Consider the following 24332-nt stretch of genomic DNA (forward strand, 5'->3'; position numbering starts at 1 on the left):
AGTGTTTAACAGTGGGCCAGGGTTCAAACACTGAGGGAAATCCTCTGCTTTTTGTAAACTGGACTCGATACTCTGCTGTTACTTAGAATTGAGATTTTTATCTTTGCTCTTCCCAGAAGAGAGAGGCACAAGAGACGTCTGCAGATGGTTTATGAATATTAAATTTATTACAGTAACAGTTTACAGTACAAGGCACATACTGATGACTTACAATCAGCTTGCAACACTTGTAACTAAACAGCTGCATAAATTAATACAGGTGCATCATGTACAAGTTGGAGGGAATACTTAGTTCTGTACAGCTAAAACTCCAGTTTAATTCTCTTTAAAAGGCAAAGATGGTTCTAATTTACCAGTTTCATGACTTCCTTTTCACTGTTCAGAACAGAGGGTAGGATATACTCGTGGAAGATGAGCTGAAGAGAAGGAATTTTTTTGCCTCAAACCACTTTGTAACTGCAGTGCAGTTCATTTGGTATCAATATAAGTAGTTTTTGTACAAAACCAGTGTTTAAGGTATGGCTACTTGGTGAGCTACCTGATAAATATTGTTAGCTTTACATGTTTTCAGATGGGTATATAAAAGGGAAAAAAAAAATTGTATAAATGAATCAATTTCTCAATATTTCAACCACTCAGCTAAAGAGAAATACTAAAAAATGAACTTACCATAATAAGATATTTGAACCAGTACACTATGTAACAAAAAAGTAATGAGGAAAATTAATAGTGGGGAAAAAGTAATAACTAAACTGCCTTTCAAGTTCAGCATTTATGGAATGAAAACATGGATGTATTTTATCTCTGTATTATTCAGGAAGAGAAAAGCCTTTTTAATCTACATTGCTTTTTGTATCTTCAATTTATTCTAAGAGCTTTCATCCTCTCAGTGTCTCAGGACTCAGAGCACATTGGTCTCACATTTCAGCTGTTGCAGGGCTTGTGTTACTATCAGGGGTTCCTGGCTGGCTTAATTCACTAGAAAATGTGATATTTCTTGGGAAATCTCCCTGAAACCTCCCAGAGAGCCAATGTCTATCCTATGTCAATGTCTTAAAAATTGTGATTTTTTTTTTTGTTAGCTGAACCCCTGTCTGAAGAGGAAAGAAACGGGGTGGGGTTTTCTCCTTTATTTCCCACACTTTGCTGTTGGATATGTACAAATACCTCATTCGTCTTGACATTTCATGTGTGTTTTTTCAGTTAATGAACTCAGAAAATTTAATTTTTGGAAGTTGGTTTCAAATACACTTGAGCCATAAGCTACAAAACTTTCACATCAGTAACTGTCCAGTAAGACAGATTTATTGTGTTTTTCTAGTGGCAATTAAAGAACATATTCCCTTTTTAAAAATAGTTCAGGAGCCTAGTTCTGAAAGAACAGTCCTTGTCCCTCTTAAGTTATTTCCTCATTGGAAGTTGGGATTGAGACTTATATGAACTCAGAAGTCATTATCCTCCACTCAGAAGTGGAAGAGGAAGTGGAAGAGGCCTTTCTCCAGGTACACAAAGGGGGAAGACGTTGGCAGAGGTGATGAAAATGTTTTCAGAAGGCAAACACAGCATTCCTGCTTTCCTCTCACCTGGCAAGTGCTTCATACCCAGGTCAACTCCAACAGGTTCCTTAATGCCCCCTGCTCTGGCTGCACAGGGAACCTTGGCAACTTTAGCAAAGGGATACAAAAGAGACTTTTATCCTCTATTTTATTTTACTTTCATCATAATCTGTGTGCCAGAGTAGAAATACAATGCAAGTTTGTACAGGAGTGATGCCTTCCTGGGTTTGTCTGCACTTCCACTGCAGAACTCGTGTCCTCCAAGGGCCAGGGCAGGTGCAGCCAGGCTGAAGGGCAGCTGCATTTGGGGAGCACGTGTGTGCATGTCATGTAAAGAGCTTACCATGGACATGGGGGTTAATTTGTGTGTCAGTGCCTTGAAATTTAATATAAAGTGTTCTGATGAGAATCAATCCTGCTGAACTCTACTCAGCTTCTTGCTAAGGAAAAAAAAAAAATTCTTTCCTTTTCTTCTTCAGCTTGAAAACCCAATGCAGTCACATCAGAGTATGAGCTACTAAACCTTCAAAGTAGGTTTGGATAGCTGTAAATGTACTTTTGTCAGCCAGCCAAAAGGATTATTCTAAATTTTACTTCTGTACTAGGAAAGAGGAGGAAAACCCCACAGGCTCCAGCAAATTTTAGGTGTGAAATTAACTGTAAAAAAAAGGGAAGTGAAGCAGAGAAAGAGATCTTTAAGATAGCACTTTTTGGCATCAGAACTCAAAAAGATTCATTGGTCTGTAGTTTCTGTAGCTCTGCCAGGACAATGATTGGTTATGGAAACAGCACAGTAAGTGCTGGCAACTTAAGTGCTTGTCAAGTAACTCATGATGAATTTTTGTGGCTTGATTGGGTCTAAAGGGAAGTGAAGCTTCAAACATCACAAAGAGTATTTTTTGTAATTTGTTTGTATGCAAGAAACAGTAGAAATTGTTACCACCTACAAACCAGATGAAATGAAAATGAGTCCGGTGCTACCAGCTGTGTGTGCTGATGTGTGCAGAGCTGTGCTGCTCGGCATTTTTCCTCTCCCTCTGTCTACTCCACCACAAACCTAGGGAACTTCCTGGTTTTGTTTTCCTAGTGTATAAACCCCTGCGTTACTCGAGTAATGTATGGCTATAAGAAATATTTGTGCATTTTCCCATGTAGTTGAAGCAAGTAGAGAACCTTAGAAGCGAATACGACATTGCCCGGTACGAACGATCACACGGAGGGAGGAGATACAGGAGCACTGCCACACACTGGGGGTCTACACCTAATCCTGCCGTGCCTTGCTCGTCCTGGAGGGGCTGCTGCAGGCACTCCCGGAGCAGGGGTGTTCCCTCGTGTTCCACAGTGAGTGCTCAGTTCAGCCTGCTTGGAAGTGCACAGTAGATGTCATTGAATTGCTTGGATTAATGTGCTGGAGGCATCACCTTTCCCAATGGTGCCAGTGGTGCAGCCTCCGTGGAAAACTCTGTCTGTTGTCTCAGCTGGAAAGGTGGTTCTTTGGGGGGAGAGATGGGGGGAAAGTGACATTTTGTGCTCCTTTTCCCTCCCCCAGAACCAGCTCAGCTTATACTGCGTTCATGCGGATGTCTCCAAAGGGAATTTCTGTAGCTGTTTCTGGAGTAATGCTTTTCAGAATACGCTGTTGGAAAGAAATCACTATTAGAAATTGATTGATTTTAGAGGCAATACATATCATGTCAGTCATTTAGAAAGAGATTAATAATAAAGTATGACTGTGAGTTACTTGAACTACTTAAGAGTTTCAGGCCTCTGTTAGCAGTATGAAGATGGAAAGTGCTGTGAAAGTACACAGCAGTATTTTTAATATTATTTGTAACATAATTGGAATCAAAGCTTGGCAGATGTCATATTAATGCTTTAGGACTTTGCAGTTTACTGGGATACCCTGAGCCAACTAAATATATTCTTTATGAACTGGTATTTATTTAAACTTAGAAGAAATCTCAGTATTGTCATTAGAGATTTATGGCAGAGAAGTCTTACTAAATGTGTGAAAGAAAAACAAGCTTTTCTTTCAGATACACGCCAGGAAACCAGTCTTTCACTGCCTCATTTGCTTGACTAAGGGATTTTGAGTGTCTGGAGTGAATTTTAGGAAGACTCTCCAGTTCATCAGAGCTTAAAAAATTACTCAGTGTAACATTTTATAAGAAATTGTCAGCGGCCTCAGTAAGAACTGGGGAGATTTGTGAGAATTTGGGAACAGAACAGCCAGTCATGATATTTTTAGGAATCACCTCCTTCCTAACAGTCAAACAGAAGCAAGAGAGCATCAGGGATACCTCCTTAAGTGTCCCTGGGGTGATGACCAAGCGATAGACCATGTAGATGGGAATGAAGATGATGGAGGAGGTTCCTATGCAGTAACCCACAACTGTGGTCCAGTAGGGATAATCATAATCAAAAAGCCTCAGCTCAGGAGGGTTGGACAGAAAGCTGCAAGTGACAAACTGAAAGAGAAAAAGGGCAAAGTGTGAATATGTGGATTTTCATGGCACACACTTCGGGGAAGTTTGTGTTCCAACGTAGCACTGAAAAAAAAGAGAAAATGAGTAGGACTCAAGATTAAAAATATGTTGACACTGAAGAAAAGTGCTAAATTACATGAATGTAGATTTAAAACAAATCAACAACAAATCATGAAACAAAGACCAAAAGGATCCTTCCCAAAGCAGATGCTCTCCACTCTACACTGCTCTCTGTCAGAGCAGGAAAAGGAAAAAATGTCAGATCAGTTACTGCTGTTGGATCGTTTTCCTGAGCATATCATTCATGACTGCAAAATTCCTTAGGAAACAACAAACACTTTTAGTTGAAGATTACAGGAATAATATTTGTGACTGTCCTGGGAAGGATCTCTGACTGTTTTCTTCAGAGTATCATCAGAAGCTCAGGATTTACCAGCAAAACTTCCGTACAGAAATGACATCCTACATCCTGAGCTTTCCTTATTTAAGGTGGGTTTCCACAGGGAATACAAATAGCTCTGCCTGGTAACCACATCCCCAGAGACCTGTGCCTCTCTATTTTGCTGGTTTAGGATTACAAAGAGGACAGAAGTATAAAAATTACTGTGGTGTGACATTTTAATTTATAGACTTCTCTTTCTAGGGGTAATAAAATCTAAGTCTGTTAATTGTGCCTTGATCATTACAAGTGTTTGGAATTCACTCTGTAGGTGTCAAATCTACATTGTGTGCTTCATAAACTCCATCTTGACCTGCTCTGCTCCCACTAAGGCCAGTCAGAATAAAAGATAGCATGGGCTAATTTTGAATCAGGAAATGAACACTTTATGTTCAAATGTTATTAATAACACTGCCAAGCCAAACACTGGGACAGTAATTCCAATTCTGAATTATAGATTTATAATGCTTGTAATTAACTGCTGGAAAATTTAAGTGGACTATTCTAAAGTTGTCCATCAGCAGTTGCTGAGACAGTGTATTTACATATCTTGGTTTTCCTCCTCTGACAGTATGTTTCATCAGCTTTTATTGCTACATTTTGCTGAGGTAAACATAAGGCAACAAAACAAAGTAAATTTGTTGTGCAGAGGGGGAGTTACTCAGAATCCAGACTTATTCAGCTAATTCAACTACAAAAATCCTTAAAACTGTGATTTGGTTACAAGACCTTGCAGCATTGTATTGGACTTTTCACTAATTGAGCCTTTTTGGTTTAAGAAAAATTGTTACTGAAGAACTTCACAAGAGAATTCTGGAATTAAGCTTTTAGAAGGAGCTGCATTGTTCAGGGGTAATTTTCTTGGTGCTGGAAAGAAAAAGCTTTAAAAAATACTCACCAGAAGGAAAAGGGGACTAATTGCAACCCAGCAAACTCGCCAGTACCAGCCTGGGGCAGAGCCCAGCATTTCTTTCACATCGTTGCAAAACTGGGTGATGCCTGTGGAGACAAGTGGGAGGAAAGGGATGACAGCAGATCTAAGATTTTCTTAAGTAGATGCTCAACACTTTTTTATGCCCAGCAAGTAAATTCAGAATCTATCCCAGAAGACTATTTTGTTCCTATAACTCTTAATTTTACTAAAGCCTTAATTATTCTGAATTATACCTCCTGTTACTTTTAGGTGCCTGTGTACTTCTGTCAGAGAGCAATTAACACTAATTCTCACTGCTTTAGTTACCAGTGAGTTTGTAAAAAGCTTTTGTAAACTTTTTCTGGAGACATGGGTGATCTTGTCTGCAGAAACTGAGGCAATGCTGAGCTGCAGGAGCTCAGGAGTTCGGGCTGGGGTGTTTGGAGGTACCATAGAACCAGGACACGGCCACTGCCTCCAGGAACACGACGGTCAGGACAGCTGGACCCGTGGCGTATTCCTCAAACAGCTTCACCACATATGCTCCTCCCTGGAAAAGAGATCAGACTGTCAGTGTGCCCAGCATCCTGCCCTGCTGCTGGTTGGGACTGCCTTTGGCTGGAGCAGAACGTTCACAAGTGGGGAATTCACTCAGTTCTGTCACTTTGTGGCTGTTTCTGCCTGGGACACCCTGGTGAGCTGCTCACTGTCTGTGGCCACCCCTCACCTGGAGGGTTGCCATGAAGAGAAGCTAAAATCCGCTGGCACTTCTGGCTGGATTTTAGTGAAAAAAGGGTATTTTACAGGATGGCTTTTTGTATGCCCTCTTCTTTCTCCACCAGGGATCATAGCTACTGAACAGCAAGTAAATAAAGTGTTACTTTGCTTTCTTTCCATTTGGGATCTAGAACCACGAAGGAGGAGACCTCTCGCAGAGTAACTCAGCATCCTTGTACAGCAAACACTTCACATAAGAAGGAAGTTACACATAAATGAGCAAGTGGAGTGAAACATGACAGGAAAGCCAAGTATTTTTCTATTTCCCTTATGATCATTACACTCATTATTCAAAAATTGCTTGTTGTGGGAATGAAATCCACAAGCCCCACAGGAACTATTTGATGTGACTAATGATAATTTCTGCCTTGAATCAATGAGGAAGATCCAGGAAATCCATTACTAGATTTTTTTTTAAATTCAAAATACATTTTACACATTGTGAAGATTATAATAACTATTCATGTTATTTTTAAACATGGAGCTTTTGGGAACAAGAAATAAACCATGTAAAAAATTGGCTGTTTGCCAGTTGACTGATGAGAGTTATATTTTATGATGTGTAGCACATCATGAGTTGCAGTAGGATCATTTTGCAACATATTTCCTAGTGAAATATCATTCACATTTATTCCAAGTAATAGATTTCTAATGCATAAAGAAAACAGCCTGGAGGTTCAATCTGATTTCTTGAAACTCTCTTCAAAAAATTACTACCCTCTCCAAGGTGTCATTGGCAGGAAACTTCCAGTGAAGGAGGCTGAGGGTGGGTGAAATACTCACAAATGTCAGGGTTGCCAGCGACCCCAAAAAGCAAACGATGGTCAGACCAAGGACAAACAATTCCCTGCGTTTGCCCCAGACCTGTGGGAATTCATCCAGGACTCCAGTAATCACTCCCTCTAGTCCTGCAAACTGAAAAGCATGGAAAAATCACTGGAAAATAGAGGGCAGTGTTACCTGCTTGAAAGTATGTTTGAGTGTTTAAAAGAGCATTGAAGCATTCAACTGGGAATGTATAAGTCAAGTGTTTTGCTTGTTTCAGGGTCTTGTTAATTGTCACAGCATGACAATGACAAATAATTGATTATATTCAAACCTGTTCAGATAAAAATTGGAGTAACATTTGCTGTCTTACAGAAGGCACCTGGCACTGCAATTGCAAACCCCTCAGTGCCAGTGCAGTGTTTGTAATTCTGTTTCTGTGGTGCCTGAGGGGGTCAGGCTGTGTCCCCTGCTGGCTACTCACCGTGCTGTCCAACCCCAGCGTGAGCAGCATGAGGAAGAAGATGATGGCAAAGAAGGTGGAAGCTGGCATGTTGGCAATGGCCTCTGCGTAGGTGATGAAGAGCAGGCTGGGTCCTGGAGCAGAGAAATTGGGATCACTGTTAGGACAGGCTGTGCACGGTGTCTCCCAGGGGAAAATTCTCCCCCCAGGCTGCTTTGCCATGTGCAGCTACCACCACATCTGTGAAACTGCAATCTGGCTTTTACATGTGGCATTTATAGGCTAATTGTTTTAGCTGTACTGTGTAACAGTGCCCAATAAAGTCAGCATCCTGAATAATATACTAAATATTTCTCATCACTTGTGCTGCCCTCGATCTAGAAGTACATATACAAACATATTCTATCTTTGAAGCAGTTTGAGATGTGCATGAAATGTTAACCTACCAGTGTCTTTGGCAACCTCTGAGACATCTTCATTCCTCATCTCAGCCATGTACCCCAGCACGGTGAAGATGACAAACCCAGACACAAAGCTGGTCAAGCAGTTCACGGTGCTGGTGATCAGAGCATCTCTGCAACAGAAGACCTAACTCTCACCAGGGAATCTGCACCTGCTAGAAAGGGTTTACAACCTCTTGGTGCACAATCTAGACAGACTCTTAAAAAAACTAGGGGAATACAAGGAAAAAACAAGCAGCAGATTTGAAAGAAAGAGGGAAAAAACCCAACAACCCATGACTACTTTTTCTTCTCAAATCCATACAGGTGCTGTAACATCAGTCTGCTACTGGATTGAATGCTGGCTGTATCCTGATGTTTTAAAAGACTAGGAATTACTACGTGAATATTAAAGAATTGAGAATTTTATTTTAGAAGTTAGAAATAGATTTTTTTTTCCAGGTGACAAGGAAAAAACATAAATTGCCTTTCTGCTCGAGACTATGAAGTTATTTCCTAACTGACTGCTGAGATAAATCACTACAGTGTGATGGTTTTGGCAGGGGTTTAGTCCATTTTGTTGTGGCAGGTTTCTACAGTTTAGACCTCTTGCTGTAAAATTAGTAAAAATTATCTTACTTTAAGGTAGGCAACAGAGGAGAAATGCTTGAGATTGCAGTTTCTCTGTTACACTTACTTCTGATTTCTATGTACATAGGTCTGGCAATTTAGTGCCTTTCACCAACACCTTGTTTCTTTTTCATAAATACCCACAGTTATATTTTTAAACTCGATTTTACTTATAGAATAAGGTAGAACTCACTGGTAGCAGTTGTTGTGGAATTTGTTGTAGCTGGAATAAGCCAACAGGACCCCAAAACCTGGTCCCAGGGAGAAAAAAATCTGAGCTGCTGCATCCACCCAAACCTGAAAAATATTGAAGGCCACGAAAAAAATGACATGAAACAAATTGAATGAGTTTGGCATATTGAGAATATCACTTAGGTCTACAAAAGGGTGTTTCACTGGTCTGCCTATGTCCTAGTCCTGGTCTAACAGACACTCTGTTGAGAGAGCTGTTGAAATATGAATGCTTGGTGTAGAACTGTTGTGGCTGTTGCACATCTGACAGCATCTTAGATTAATTCAGTCAATTGCCTGTAATCAATTTAACACAAGTTTTGCAGTGTATAGAGAACTTTATACCCGTGATTTTGAAGCCTTCCAAATCTTTCTCCAAACTCTGTGTGCTGTGGAATAGCCCTGTGCTTGGCAATGTGTCCTCCAGGCTATGTAGACTTTTCCTAGATTTATGGAAATCCATTTGACTGTGTGGATGCAGTTCTGGTTCTTGGGGCTCAATTCAGCTTTGTTGTAGCTGTGACAGATGCAAGTGTGATGATCTTGTTATGAAAAGCATGTTGTACTTGAAAAGTGGCCACAGCCCTAATGAGTAATGTTCTAAAGTACAATATCAGCTCTCTTTCTGAAGGTGAAAGTCCTCATTCATTTATTCTCTTTTGATTGAAACATGGAGTTCATTACAACTCATTTCTAATATTCTCTGCCACCGTGTGAGGCCGTCCTGTATCACCAGACAGAGCTCTGTCATCACCCAGCACACAGATTGCAATCTGCTGTCCTCACTCCAGATACATCCAATACAATATCAATGCCCTTTATTGCTTTTTCAGAAGATGTGGTTCCTTATTGGAGATGCTGCTTTATCAGAGACTGGTGTCTTTTCATTTCCTCTTCATTCAAAACTCTCCATATCAGCTGGGCAGCAGCAGACTTGCAAACATTGGAAATTTTTAATCTTCATGTTTGTAGTATTTATTGCTTTGGGGTTTTTCCATCACCCTCCTCACCAGACACTTTCACAAGCAGTGAAGTGAGCACAGCCTTGAGCCTGATGGATTGCTTGTCATCCACAGAGTTCAAGGCTGGATCAGACACTGGAGGGCCTGGGGTTTGTTGGTTAGCTCCGTTTGTCCTCATTCCTTCTTTCCCGTCAAATTTTGGTGGTGTTTGCAGGCCAGACTGATTTATTCCTCCTCCACAGGCACTCACATGAGTTCCTGGGCCAGGGTTTAGTTGGTGTCTGTGGGCTCATATGCCAAAGCTTGTTACAGGATGGAGACAGAAGTTTCTGCTCCAGTAACCTGCACTATTTAAATAGGGGCAGCTGTGGATTCTGTAGGGCTGTACTTGTCCCTTAAGCCAAAAATCTGCAGCTCCACCACTTGTTAGGGTTTAAAAAATTCACTTTTCTGTGTGACTCTCACAGAGGAAGGATTTTGTTGCAGAGCAGGAGCACTCACAGCTTCCCACTCAGTGTCAGCCTGGTCACCATTTTCCCAGTGAAAAAGTCTTTGGTCACTTGTTTTCTTTTAATCAGACCACTTATTCTATTCAACCACTGTATGGGAGCTGTGCCTGTAGTTCAAGCTAAATTGAGGGTGAACTCTAATCTTTAAAATTCTTTATAATTATGGAAAGAGCATGAGCTCAGGCTTTTAAGTCCATGCTAAGACATCTGTTCAGTCATGCTCTATGCATCTATGGTGATACACACACGGATAGGCTGAAAGCACATCTCCCTTTTATAAAGTTCTTTACCTCAGTGGCCAGGAGTTTCTGCCAGTTAGGTTTCAAGTAATAGAGGACACCTCTCCAAGCCCCAGGCAAAGTTGCACCTCTCACGAGCAGGATGAAGAGGATGATGTAAGGGAACGTGGCAGTCACCCAAACCACCTGTGGGGGAACATGGTGAGAGCGTTTGCCATGGGGAGAAAGTTAGCAGGGATAACAAGAATTAGTGAATCATATTGTATGTCTTAGCATTTATAGCATCTTCACATGAGCTGCTCTGCAGGTCTGTAAACAGGCAGTTTGCACATCTGAACCCTTCCCCTGGCAGGGTTGGTCCTGCCCAGAGAACAGTGGTGTCACTTATTTTTGTTCTCTGTTGCTTGGAGTAGCAGTCACTGTACAGCGAGTGCTCCCCAAATACATCAGCCCCAAATCCTGTCATGAAAACAACCTGAGCTGATCCCCTGGCAGTTAATTGGCTCAGGTGGAACGGCCTCAAGACAAGTTGATGTGTCTTGCTTTTGCATTCACCTTGCCAGATGTTTTGACCCCTTTCCAGATACTGAAGTACACAATGGTGAAGATTAGCAGCAAGCAGAGGGTCAGCTGCCAGCTAATGCCCCCCAGGTCATCCAGCCCATTGGACCTGTGCACCTGCAGCACCTGGCGGCTGCAAGAGGAAAGAAAAACACAACAGAGATACTTTTTAAACAAATGCTTACATTAAATGTGCATTTAACAGTCCCATACTGTGGCTGAGCATTACAAGGAATCTTGAGATCTTGATAAGCAGCCTTCAAAGTAATGACATTTCAGATTCATTTTATTTTACTTAAAGGTTTGATGTTAACAGCACACCAGTGATGATAAGTGACAGCAAACACTGACTGGGAAGATCCTAAAACACAGAGGATGCACCCTAAGCTTACACCCCCCCTACAAAAATCCAGTGATTTGAAGAGGGTGCCATCAACAATCAGCCCTGCTGCCCTCTGAGGGAAACCTTGCTGGTGTTCCAACAGTCTGGCTACCACCACCATCCTCACTTACATGCACTTACGTATAAAATTCTTCTGCAGGAGAGATGGAGTGCAGGGACCAGCTGACATTGTCCTTGCTGAAGTAGTTGGTGCAGTTTCCTGTGTTCCAGGGGTTTGTGCAGCTGGTCCAGGGCAGCTCCGCCGTGAAGGAGGAGATGAGGTAGTAAAAAGCCCAAGCCATGATGGTGTTGTAGTAGGAGGCTACGTAAAGATCTATGATACAGATGGCAAAGCCAATTCCTGGAGAGGCAGGAAATAATTGCATTCAGTCAGTGTAAGTTTTAGGCAAAAAAAAAAAAAAAAAAAGAGAAAAAGAATTGGTTATCACATCAACAACTGTTTGTCTAAGGCAGCTCTGCAGGAGGAACACACACCCTCCCAAGTGTTTACAACACTGGCATTTCTTGTGACTTCAGAAATACTCTGATTCCAGCAAAGCATCCTTAATGGAGACAGAACATTCTTATAAAGAGATATTTTCTATGTGTCCCTAAATTTCTGCAGTTTAGAAATAGGCACCTTGCAGTCTCAGTAAATAGACAAGATCAGAGCTACAGCTACTCAGGAACCAGAGTAAGTGAGGATATAGAACAGTTCCTTTTATTCTTTATCATTTTAGGCTTGGTCAGCTTCTCTCTAATCAGTTTGAGTTGCTTACTGTATGTGTATACAAGAGTACACACACATGTGCAGGTGTACCTGGGGTTTTAGGAAAGCCTTCTTTGTAAAGCCAAAATCTTGTGTAGAACAAGTCTTACTTGGCTTTATGAGATTTTCTTTTTTCCCCCTGAAATGTCACCTTTATAGGAAAATTTTCCAGTTATTCAGAAAGTTCCATTTCCCTTTGTTACCTTTGAATATAGGACATATTTTTCTCCAAATGGAAATGCAGCCATTCCTGTGGTATTGTCCTAGTGCTAATTCCATATAGAAGAGAGGAATCCCTCCAAAGAGGGCCATGATTGTGTAAGGAATGAGGAAAGCTCCTGCAAGAGAGAAAGCAGATGATTGTAACTCTTCACAGACTTCTCTTCCAACAGTACCAGTGCTCCATAAACAGGAGTTCCTTTTATCCCTGAGGGAAAATGCATATCCCCTCCCTAGCCAGCACACCACTGAATTACTGTGGGATTTCTCATAAGAGTAACTACTCAGCAGTGTGAACAAGAAGCAACACTCAGGCCAAACTTCTCACATTTCTGCAACACAGGATTCACCAAGACTCCACTGACTCTCACAGCTGTGAGATAAGCTACAGATAAAATTATTAATTTCTCCAATAAAATGCCTTTGTTACATCAGAGAGACGAAAGTCCTTTTTAAGATCTCCTTGATTAGATTTTAGATTTGTATTTTGTCTCTTATGTCAGTGAGTCAAAGACCCAGCCTTCCTCATGAGTTGGTTTAGACATGTTAGTTTATCAGATGTTAAAATGCTCCTTGGGAAAGGGATTGAAGTGTTGGAGTGTGGGTCTGCACCCACCTGCTTCTCAGCTTCTAGTTGTGCTGTGCTAAACAGCATTTCTGTGATTATCTTATCCCAATAGTTAGGTTTTTCAGTGAATAATTTCTCGATCGTCTGTTACACATATTTTAAAAGCTGCTAAAAATCATCCATTTATAAACCAAGAAATTCAGCACTAAGGAACAATGAACATGAGTGGACACTGACCTCCTCCATTCTGATAGCAGATATAAGGAAATCTCCACACATTTCCCAGATCCACTGCGTATCCAATGACGGAGAGGAGAAAGTCAATTTTTTTACTCCAGGTCTCCCTGTCCTCCAGCTCCATCAGCTGCTGCTGAGCCTCAGCCCCACAGGTGGTGGACGTGGTGGTGGTGGTGGTGGTGGTGGCTGCTGGGGCCGTGCCCTGGGCATCCTCCACCTCTCCATTGCAGGGAACTGAGCTCTGAACCCCTGAAAAACCATTCGAGATCTGAGCTGCCTCCCCTTTATCCCCCTGGCTCGGGTGGACTTTGTTGCCATCCTCCACCAGCCGTAGGGCAGATTTAGGGTTCCTGACCAGAAGTCCATTCTCTTTACAATCTTCTCCTTTGTTACAGTCTGAGACATCTTTCTTGGAAGTCAGGGGCTCTGTCTCATTGCCTGTGGTCTTTTTTTCCATTTTTGCTGAGATTTGTTCTGGTCACTTGCAGACAGGCAGCACCACAGGGTCCCTTTGGGGTTTGTCTTCCCACACCTTTATTCCCAGCACTTTTAGAATTCCTCTTCCATACTTAAATCCATCAGATTGAAGGCACAAGCACCATCTAAGAAATGAAGAAAGAGTTGAAAATCCATTACAAGCTTTACTGGTGCTGGTAATTTTCAAGTTACAGTCAGCAGATTCTGTGATTAAAATGCAGAGGTAATTAACCATCACAGCATGCAATGTGAATCATGGAGCAGATAATCTGTGATTTTGTCCAGAGAGTGGCAGGAAGAAATCATCCTCTTTGACAGCAGAACCTGGTGTACCTGGATCACACCCTCTCAGGAGGACCTGCTGGACTTTGTGCATTGCTGGACACCTCACACCCAGTCACAGTCCTGCTGTCTTCTGGTATCACCTTCTCCTCTCAACACTGCTGGACTCCCAGTTTGCAAACTGAGGGCAGAGCTTAGTGGGACTTTTATTTTCATTTTCCTAAGTTCATCCTGCAACTCATCCACTCGTGGCAAATTCTAGATTCACCCAGTATGAAGGGAAAAAGAATTCATTAATAAAATATGAGATAACCACGGATAGAAAAATTACATTTCACGACCACCTTTCTTCAGAAATCCCACAGTGTCTGCTCTGTTTAGCAGCAGATGTGGAAGGCTTAAATGACACTTTAGAAAACTATTTAAATCTCAATGGTTTTGCATCAACTAACTTTTGAGGCTCAGTCAACACCAATAACAAGAAGAGGTCATAAACTTCAGTTTGATTCTTCTCATTAAGAACTAACATATGAGTCTAAAGGACAAAACTTGTCCCTGGTTTTATCTGACTCCCTGGGCAAATAAAGGCATCTTTCATTCCGTTTGGATCTGCTGACACTGTGGTTTCAGCCCTGGGAAGGATGGTGGGCACTGCTCCTGTGCTCCTGCCCACTGCCAGCAAGAAAAAAACAGGCACTGAGAGGATCCCTGGCTCCTCTGCCCTCTTCTTATGTGCTAAAAACAGAATCCAAGGGAAATAAACCATCCTGAAATAAAGTATAACGCAATTAACTTCCTGCAGAGCAAAGATAACAGAGTTGTGATTCTGTGAGCAGGTTGTGTTTTGTTTGCTCCTGATTTGTTCAGGTAAACACCCAGCTGCCTTTACCCAAGAAAACCTTGGAACAGGAGCTGATCCCCTGTGCTGTACATTCCCCAGGGCAGTAACCCTTCTTTTTTATTGCTAGCAAAGCATCATACAACCTACCCCATGCCAAGATTAAATTATTAAAATTATATCTCATTTTCCCTTTCAAAACATTTTATCATGGTAGTAAATGTCATTGTCACATCCTAGCAGAAAAAATAAACATTATTTCATTTATAAGTGCAAGAAAAACTATAGCAAAGAAGGGATATGATTTGCTTATTTCTAGAATTTGCTGATTATCAGAGCTATTAAAACTCAAGTTTTTCCCAGCTTTCCACCTTTTGCAAAGACAGTTTGTTAAACCTTTTCTAAACATTTCTCAGTGCAAGCAAAAAGAGAAGGAAAGTTATTGAGCCGCAGAGCAAACAGGAGGATGGTTTTGAGATAAAATTCACTTGAAAATATTGCTTATAATTTTCAGAAATCTTTAGTTCTCCAGGTTGACATTCTGTCTCTACCCAAAGAGTTTCTTTTTTGTCATACAGCAAACAGTGCATCATTAATGTGAATTCTTACAAGTGCTTCACTGCCATTAATTAATCATCCACAAAGATTGAAACATCTTCAGAGTTCCAGAGAAAAACACCAGGGCAAAGAACAGGAGGTTCTCTTTTACCTGCAGGACTATAAAACCTGAATGCCTTTGGAGTCCAAAACCTTCCAAATGTCCCAAGAGAGGTTCTGGAGATGGAAACAGCCCTGGTGGCCTCATAGAAATGCAAGGGAAGGCCACAGCCAATCCTCCCCTTGTACAGAGCATGGTAAATACCAGGTGGGAATATGGAAAAGTAACCTGAGCCCTTCTGGACTTTACACCTCCCCATAAATGGGAACACAGTAAAGGATGTTGATTTAACTGCATTATCTCATGGGACTGATTTTTCCATACCTGAGGCTTATACTCTCGCTGTGTTTGTAAAACACTTTATTTCTGCACATTTTTAGTGCTTTCTTTACTAAGGGGAGGTCAAAGAATGTATTGTTGATTTCCAAGATCTGTGGCAACCAGGATTATTGTCCATCCAGATCTAAACTCCTCCTGTTCTTCTGCACACCACAGGGGAAAAAAAAATCACATTATTTGAAATACTTTGGTTGAATTTTCAGTAGCTTGAGCCTCAAATGTGCAAAATTACATGTGAATTTTCAGAGGTTGCAGCTGAAATCAGAACTATTTCTTTCTGAAAAATGAATTACAGCTCGTCAGCTGTCCTGGGAAATCTCTGGAGTGATGAAGTCCACGGCTACACAGTGGAGTTCATGGGGCATAGTTGGCACATGCAAACAGAACAGTTTCAGATTGTTTCATTACACCATAAAAATTGTGGGAGAATGTACATTTTTCTTTGCTTTGCTACAAATGAAGAAAAAAAAAATTGAAGGCACTGTGAGCACTAAACAGAGTGTAAAGAGCTGCAGAGAGAGCTCTTGGGGTGGGAAATGTGCTCAGACACCAGGGAAGATATCCAGGGGAAAATGACCCCAATAGCGAAGGGTTTTGCCCACCTCAGCCTCCACTTCTCTGCACAAATCCCTAATTCAGCTGCTTGAGTGATGACAGCAGTGATCTCAGAAATAACAGTTTATTACCTGTTTTCAACCCGAGCTGTCCCAAAGGTTGCTGTTACGTAACTGCACCTTGGCTCCTTATCAGCCCTAATGAGCTGCAGGAGAAAAAGGGGAGATAAAAAAGGGAAGAAGACAGAGCTCTGTGCTTTCGTTTCCTTTTGATCTGTGCCTGGCAGACGTGACTTTGTTCCTCTGGGAGGCCCTGGTGCCCTGAGCTGGGGTTGTTCTGCAGGGCAGCTCCCTCCAGGAGCACGTGGAAGGTGCCAGCCCTGGGAATGTCACCCTCCCTGAGCAAAGGGTGACTACAGAGGAGTGACCCTGGAGGCCTCCACAGCTCTCCCAGCTTTGCTGAAAACATTTGGATGGACAACTGAAGACATGTGTTTCCACACGTGTTGCTGCAGCCACCAACACAGTTCACATCAGCCAAACATTAATTAAATTATATTTATTTATCTCCCACACGGAGATGAACTTGAACCAGCACTGCAGATATAAAATCCCTGCATATTCCTTGATGCACAAATCCGGCTCTTTCGCCTGTACCAGAGCAATCCTCGAGGAGCATCCCTGGCCTGGAGCCCGGTTCCTGCTGCTCAAGTGTTGGAGCATCTCCTGTTTATTTCTGGAGGCTCGCAGTGACCTCTCCTGGCAGTGCGGGAATCCCTCGCCTTTCATGCTCTGCCACAGAGTAAACAACTCTTCCCAGCACCACAACAACGGGATTTTCCTGCTCTCGGCACTTTTTAAAGGAGGAATTGGCTTTTCATGTGTCTGGGAGAGCAAAGCAATGGGGTTGAGGTGCGGCAAAGAGCGGATGCTGCAAGGGAGGCAAATCTGGGGTCAGCGGGAGGTTGCCGAGTTTGAGGTGGGGCTGCAGAGGCTTCCCCAGCCCTCACCCACTCCCTGTGCCTCCCATTTTAACCCTCACAGCCGCAAAACGCATAGGTTTGTACAAATATCACTTCACACGAATGGTGTTCTTATTTCATGTGCTAATTCCATGGAAGTGGGGAAGCAGCACTCCCTGGGCTGCAGGAAAACTCCGGTCCCACCTTCCCTCCCACTGCTCCTCCATCCTCCTGCCTCCACCCCTTCACATGCAGGCACTTGCAGGGAAATGAAGAGCTTTGAACCTCAAGAAGAATCAGCCCAGGGTGTTGGCAAAGAAAATCAAACACTGGGATGATTCCTGTTAACTTGACCTAAATCTCACATTTATCACAAAGAATTTGAGATGGTTAAAGTTACAGCTGCCTGACTCACACGACACCTTGCAGCTCACCCAGGCAGTCGTGCATAAATGGAAAGAGTCCAGGGACATTACTTTTATCTCAAATATCAAACAAGAAGTTTGTATGACGAGATAGAATCACTCACCCCAGGCAGGAGAGGGCTGTGCTGTTTGCCTGGACCTGTTCTCACCTCTGAGCCACAAATGAGCCAGAGAGGTTTCGTGATTTTCCTCTGAGTTTGCAGAGGTCAGGAGCAACCCTTAAATCAAAGCATCACGGAATACATGTCCCCATACTGTGAGGACTTGTTAAAAAATAAAAATTTCAGCCAATTAAACTGCATTGCTCTCAATTTTGATGAATTTTGCCTGCTGTGTGTCATACACAAGTCATATTTAGTTTCATAGTGCTAAAAAGAATTAGTGCTTTTTGACATTGAATGTGTTCACTTTTACTGATTTCTTTAAAAAATGAGTACCCACAGTGTCCTTTCCTCTTAGCTCATTAGCAAGTGTGACAGCTTGTATTTCAGATTTCAAAACCTGATAATCAAAACTACTTGGGAGCCACAGAATTGGGGCATTAGGTGTAAAGCAGATCTAAGCTGATATCTAGACCATCCCTCCACAACTGAAAATTGATTTATTCAGGGGATTTTTTTTTTTTTTTTTAGAAATTCTTTTCTAGTTCAAGAGAATCAAAATAAAGACTGATCAAAACCCACTGAAATTAATGGAGCAGTGAATTGTAACAGGTTGGATCCCAGTGCCAGTGATTTTAAACGTTACAAAAGTTGGGTAGTTTGGCACAGCACTGTGACCTGGGAGTATTTTAAGAGGAAACTTTGAGCATGCAGGTGACAAAATGGACCCTTTGTATGGATATTTGCAGGGCTCCAAGGGCTCCCTCACGTTCCTACTAAAGCAGGGTGAACTCAGCAAGCCCTGCTGGTGAGACAATGGCCCTCAAAGCCCTCAAAGGCTGCTTCCCAAAGAGTGGCACAAGGAGAGGTTAACTCCTGTATTCCCAGATAAGGCTGGACATGGGCGAGATGGGGAAAGAGAGCTTCTGAAAGCAGCACTGTGGGGGAAATACAAACCTGCACTGGGAGTTCTACCTCACAGTCTTGTCCCTGTCTCAGTCTGAAATTAAAAAGTCATCAGGAAAGAGAGATTTTTACCTTTATAATTCTGTTGAGAAGACTGTACTGTAGTGGGAATGCTGCCAAACTGGTGCCAGTCATTTAAAGAACAGGGAGGAGGGGAAATGTTTTTTTTTTTTATTTTTATTTGAGAGTGTCTGTGTGTAGTGCAAGGAAACAGATAAGCTTGGAGGGATGATGATATTGCTTTTGTATTCTTCCTCCAAGTATTTATATAAACTTGAAGGAAGGGTCATAACACATCACTAAATAAATGGAGCACCATCCCTTGGTAATAGAATGTTTCTCTGAAGGGGATTTGTTAATGGCTATCTCCAAATTACAGCCCTGAATTCAGGCTCCAAGTTCTACTCAAGTTCTGTATGAAACATTTATTCCACATTTATCCCTCCTTGTGTTCTATCAGTTCTGTAAGATACAGAGCTGCAAACACATAGGCTGGGAAAAGAGGTCAAACATGAGCATCAGGAAGGAGATCAAGACACAGAATTAATATTTCTTTAGGCTGTTACTCATGAAAACTCAGCAATTTAGATTTCCATGGAGGAAAGCAGGAAAGAACTTAAACACACTGCACATTTCCATGTGTGGGAATAATTTTGTGTTGTTATTAAATTCTAGATTTGGGGTAGTTTTTCTTAATTTAACCATCTGAAATTCATCATACCCTGTCCAATTAGAAAATGGTCACAACAGTCACTTGCTATATGAGAAGTTTGCAAAGTATTCTCCAAGAAAATTATGGTTAATTCACCTTCAGAATCATCAGAAGATGCAGCCCAAGCGTTTGAGCCCTTCCCTGGTAAATGTCTGACAACCCACATTAAAAAAATGCCACAACATTTTCAAGAATCCAAATCCATTAAATGCCTGATCCCTTTTCCCCCAGGCTTTCTTAGCATATCAAAACATGTTTTCCTTGCCTATTTATATATTCAGTTGCATTGCATTCCTTAATTAAACTCCATATTTCTTAGTGAACTAACCCAGCAAACCAGTTGGTTTCAGTAAACGTGATTGACTATAAATATATAGGACATGCTCTTCAGATTTATTACTTGCAATAAATCTGTCCAATAGAGTTCAATAATTTACTGTGCTGGAACCATTTACCTTTTAAAATACAACTTAATATGGTTAATAAAGCTCACTTCACCCTTTCAAAATAAGTAACAGCCTAAATTGCCTATTTTTTATTCTTTTTCCTTCGGATTCTGCTGCTTTCCTTCATTTTTCCTTATAGTTTAATGCTTTTTTGTAAGCTTTAAATAACTTTACATCTGTAATGCAGTTATGTGGACTGCCAAAACTCTAAAGTTTAGATTGTCAGAACATGTTCTGCTACAGGCATTTGACTCCCAACATTCATAACTGCTGGACAAGTGCCTGAACATGAGAGAGCAGAGCATGGAACAGCAGAAAAGAAATAAAAGGCACTAAAAGTTTTTAAAACCCAAGGAAAACTAAAACTAATATCAATGTATCTTTTTTGCCCCCAAAGCTTTGTTAGATGGAAAATGTTTTAGAAATTGCCAGAGACCTTAAAGCTGATTTAAAAACAAACAAAACCCAGAGTACAGATTTTAGCCTGTCACTCTTATTTCAGATTTTATAACTGGAGTGCAACGAGGAGGGAAAGTTAATGAAACTCCAGCGTCTGCTGCTGCTGCAGGGGGGCAGCTCTGAGGAGCAGCTGTCTCTGTGCCTGTCTGAATTTCATAGAAGTGCTTCAGACATCGCTGTGTAAAGACAAAATTATAAAGTACCTGCGTGCGGGGTTGGTCCGAAGCGCTGCCCTCGGAGAGATCCAAGCTCGAGTCCCCTTCACCCACATTTACCTCAGCCTGTGGGCAACTCAGCATCCTGGGGAGCTTTTTGTACACCAGTCCCCCTCACATGGTCTGATTTCCAGATAATCTGCTGCCAAAGAGCTCTTTAAGAATTTTTGCGTCACTTTAGTCAAATAAACTTTATGTTTCACCAGGGCTGCAGCTCAGTTTTCCTCCTAGAGGTGGGTGGCTACATTTGCCTGCTCTGATCTGTTCTGGCGAGCAGGATCCAATGAAGGCAGAGGCAGAAGGAAGGGGAGCTTTCCTGGGAAGGGACAGCTTTGCTGGATGTTGTTATAAATATAAATAACAGGATGGGGATGAGGATGGACACAATAAAGTTTTGAGGGAGTCAGTGAATTATAAATTTCTGTAGATTACAGGAGGATAGGAAGGACTGGGATATTATCACAATAAAAGGGCTTGGAAAGAATAATTTCTTTTCAATAATCCTGAATAGTTGCATTATTTTAATGAAGAAATAAGGTTTAGTTTTGTTTTAAAGCTTGAAGCACAAATTCTTTACAAGCGTTTTGCTGCCTCAATAAGCTCAACAAGTAATTTCCTTTCTTCCTACCACTATTTCAAATACCTCACTCCACTTCTAACACGTTTTTTTCCCCAGTGTTTTTCATCCAGGATTTCTTCATTCCTGCACTCCACAACTTGTTTATAAAAGGTCATAAATCACAGGTCAATGCCATAGTTTAGGTGGCAGATTTAGGAAAAAAAAAAAAGGAGGAAAAGCAGAATAGGGGCGAGTAAGAGTAGCTGATTGTTGGAGCAGCAGCAGCTTTGCTGTAAGCAGTTGCCAGTTTTCAGAGACTTCTTCCAAACAATTGAAAAGAAAATAAACTGAAAACTGAAGAGCTGTAATTTGCACTTTCCTCTGCTGTCCCTGGTCCCTGACGGAGCGGCAGCCGGGCAGGGCGAGGCTCCTGCACCATCTCAAGGAGAGCTCGGGCACTGCAGTTCCACACACGAGGGACACGCACTGAAATCAGCTTTGTTTCCCATTAACTCCCCTGGGCGCTGCCTTAAGGCTGTTTCGTCGAACTGAGCTTTTTTTTCCTTCACTTGCTGCAGAAATTCATTGATCTTTTCGTGCAAACAGCAATACTCACCTCCTGTCTGCTGGGCTGGATTTCCCTCCTGTGCCCTGCTTTCCAAAATAATCAGGATTGATGCTCAGCTCCACTTGGCTGCAGTCAGGAAAGCCCCACCAGTTCGTGTCCTTGCCTGTGATATTCCTCCACAGCCTTCCCTCTGTTTTGTCCTATTCCAGAAGGTTTGCAAGGACAGATCCTGCCATGCCTCACCCACCAAACCTTTCTGGAGGTCACTGCACAGTGTTTAATGTGCAAATACCCAGCTCTGGATCAGACCCTGTGCTCTGGAGAGCAGCAATTTTTCTTTCTTGGGAGGATAGGTGGCACAAGGAATCCGCACCTTTACTTTCCAAAGAGATTTCCAGCTCAGCACTGCTGGGAGATTGGAAGTGGTTACCCAAACTCACTTTTCCTATCTTCCTACAAGAAATAAATTCTCTCTGTTGAAAGCCCCTCTGCTCATTACATAACTATATCTTGGGTTTTAAAAAATTTTAGAGGGATCGTGACCTTTGTCTGAGGTTTTTCTCCATCTCAGTCTCTGCTTAGAGTAGGTTCTTTTATGCCTGTTGGTTCAGGTGTTTTTTTCATTATCTTCTGCAGCAGTTATTGGGTTTGGTTTTGTTGTGTTGGGTTTTTTCATTTTGAATTTCTTGCCAAACAGTCTGGAGCCTTTGGGACATAATAGAAATAACAGACTGGAGATTTCCAGGCAAAACCCCTTAACCTTGTAACACCTTATTTATCTATCTCACAAGTGAAAAACTTTCAGGGGCTGTAACTGAGCCAGCTCCAGAATCTCATGAAATCTGGGCATTGGTGGGTGAAATTCTGATGATTTAGGGAAAGTATGAAAAAAAGAGAAAGAAAATGGACTTTACACAAGACACACAGATAAAGCAGCTGCAGATTCCAGCACAAGGATGGGAATCATCACTCAAATGACCTCATAAAAGTAGTACCAACTGTACTGTGAGATCAGTAATGGCTCTGCAAGTGGCTCTGATTCACTGCCAATAAAAGGCTTGGAACAATTTTCCAAATAACACAAACCAAACAAATCCTGCAATACTTGTTTGTTCCCATCTTTCCTTAGTTAGCAATCAGACTACATTTAGAAGCGATTACAATTGGCTTTGGGATAAAAGAAATTCTGATTGCCCTTCCTTGCTATTTTCCACACCATGCTGGGAAGCACATCTGGGAGTTGGATGACTTTTAGAGAGGTTTTGTTATTTCCACTACAACTGTTGTAAGAGCACATTCCAATGGGGAAATCTGATTCCTAGAACCCACAAACCACCACTACACATCAGCTCTCCTCAGTTCCTTCATTAGGAATTGTTATTTTCTGCCACTCGATTAAATCTGAGAGTTGACTTTCATAATATTATCTGTCAATATTTGCCACCTGTCAGGGGAACTGTCTTTGAATTCTCACATGAAAACTGCATGGTTTTGTTGACAAACTGGAAAAGGAAACTATTAAGTCAGCTGGTTCCTCAGCAATCTAAAGATCAAGCTTTACAAAGGAGATACTAACTAAGGGAAAAATCAGCATTGAAATACAGTGGGCATTAATTGTTTTTTCTAATTCTAGCCAAAGCATCTTTTTAGCAGTTGTATGTTAACTTTTTCATAGTCTGGATTTACAGTTCATGGAACTTTCTTTGCTGAGTGACAACAAATCAGCAAGCCAGGCTTATTCCCACATTACTTCCATTCCATCCCTTGGAAAGTTTAATTTTTTATCATCTCTGAACCATTTCCTGCAAACTGACAGGGGTTAAGTGGCTTGTTCCTCCAGCACACCCTCAGGAGAAGTGCTGGGACAATTCATTGGGAACAATCCCTGGCTGTGAACTCTCTCCCACACACCTGGGGAGAGACTGAGGCTCTCCTTGGATCCAGCTGTGCCTCGTGCTGTGCAGGACCCTGAGAACTTCCTCAGGCTCAGGAGGGAGCACATGGCAGCTCCATCATCACTCAGCTCTCTCCAGCCTTATCTCAGGGCTGCTGATCTCATCACTGAGCTCTCCCTCAGCACAAAAGGGCAGAGTGACCCAGAGAAAGTAACTTCAGCAGGAAATCAGTTCATGGGGAATCATTTCATCCACAGATTTTAGCCACATTTCAAACTACAGGTTAAAAACAACCCCAGCCACCTGTAAGGTGTTTATGGATAACAAGAGCCTGCAGGCACCCATCCTCACCAATGTTTCCATGGCTGTCCTCTCACAGGCAGAGGAATATCCTTGACTTGGTGGCACCAGCACAAACCTCAGAACACTTTGTTCAACTGCCCCCAGAGGAAAAACCACAGCTCTGACCTTGGCATCTGCATTACCCCCTCCCCATCCCAATTCCACCATGGAAAGAACTTCTAAAATTGCAGGGCACGAAGGCAGAAGTGTTCCTGCCAGATTGGCTTAGTTCCCCATAACATGTTTCAGCCATGTGGATTTTCTGTGCTTATTTGAAGGAAAGGAAAAAAAAAACCACAATACTATTGTATAAAGTGTACAGGGAAATATCTGGGCAAGAACTGGGGAGATAAGCACAGGCTGGACAATAAAATACTGAAACCTACAA

The 24332-nt window shown here is 41.9% G+C and overlaps 1 protein-coding gene across 2 annotated transcripts; it reads right to left on the minus strand.

Annotated features, from left to right (window-relative positions):
• Nucleotides 1–143: 143 nt before the first annotated feature.
• SLC6A4 (solute carrier family 6 member 4) lies at nt 144–20804 on the minus strand. Of its 2 annotated transcripts, XM_053995446.1 has the most exons (15): nt 20569–20804; nt 16427–16500; nt 13147–13748; nt 12326–12460; nt 11495–11714; nt 10966–11104; nt 10462–10596; nt 8663–8766; nt 7846–7973; nt 7421–7533; nt 6955–7086; nt 5845–5944; nt 5380–5480; nt 3857–4024; nt 144–3192 (listed from the first exon to the last, which is right to left on the minus strand). In XM_053995446.1, the coding sequence occupies exons 3-15, from the start codon at nt 13601–13603 to the stop codon at nt 3118–3120; spliced, it is 2007 nt and encodes a 668-aa protein (XP_053851421.1). In that variant the 5' UTR covers nt 13604–13748; nt 16427–16500; nt 20569–20804; the 3' UTR covers nt 144–3117. The 2 variants fall into 2 exon arrangements, with proteins under 2 accessions (XP_053851421.1, XP_053851420.1); XM_053995445.1 differs by lacking the exon at nt 16427–16500.
• Nucleotides 20805–24332: the final 3528 nt, after the last annotated feature.

This window comes from Vidua macroura, chromosome 20 (assembly GCF_024509145.1).
Source record: "Vidua macroura isolate BioBank_ID:100142 chromosome 20, ASM2450914v1, whole genome shotgun sequence".
In the NCBI taxonomy this organism is placed as follows: domain Eukaryota; kingdom Metazoa; phylum Chordata; class Aves; order Passeriformes; family Viduidae; genus Vidua; species Vidua macroura.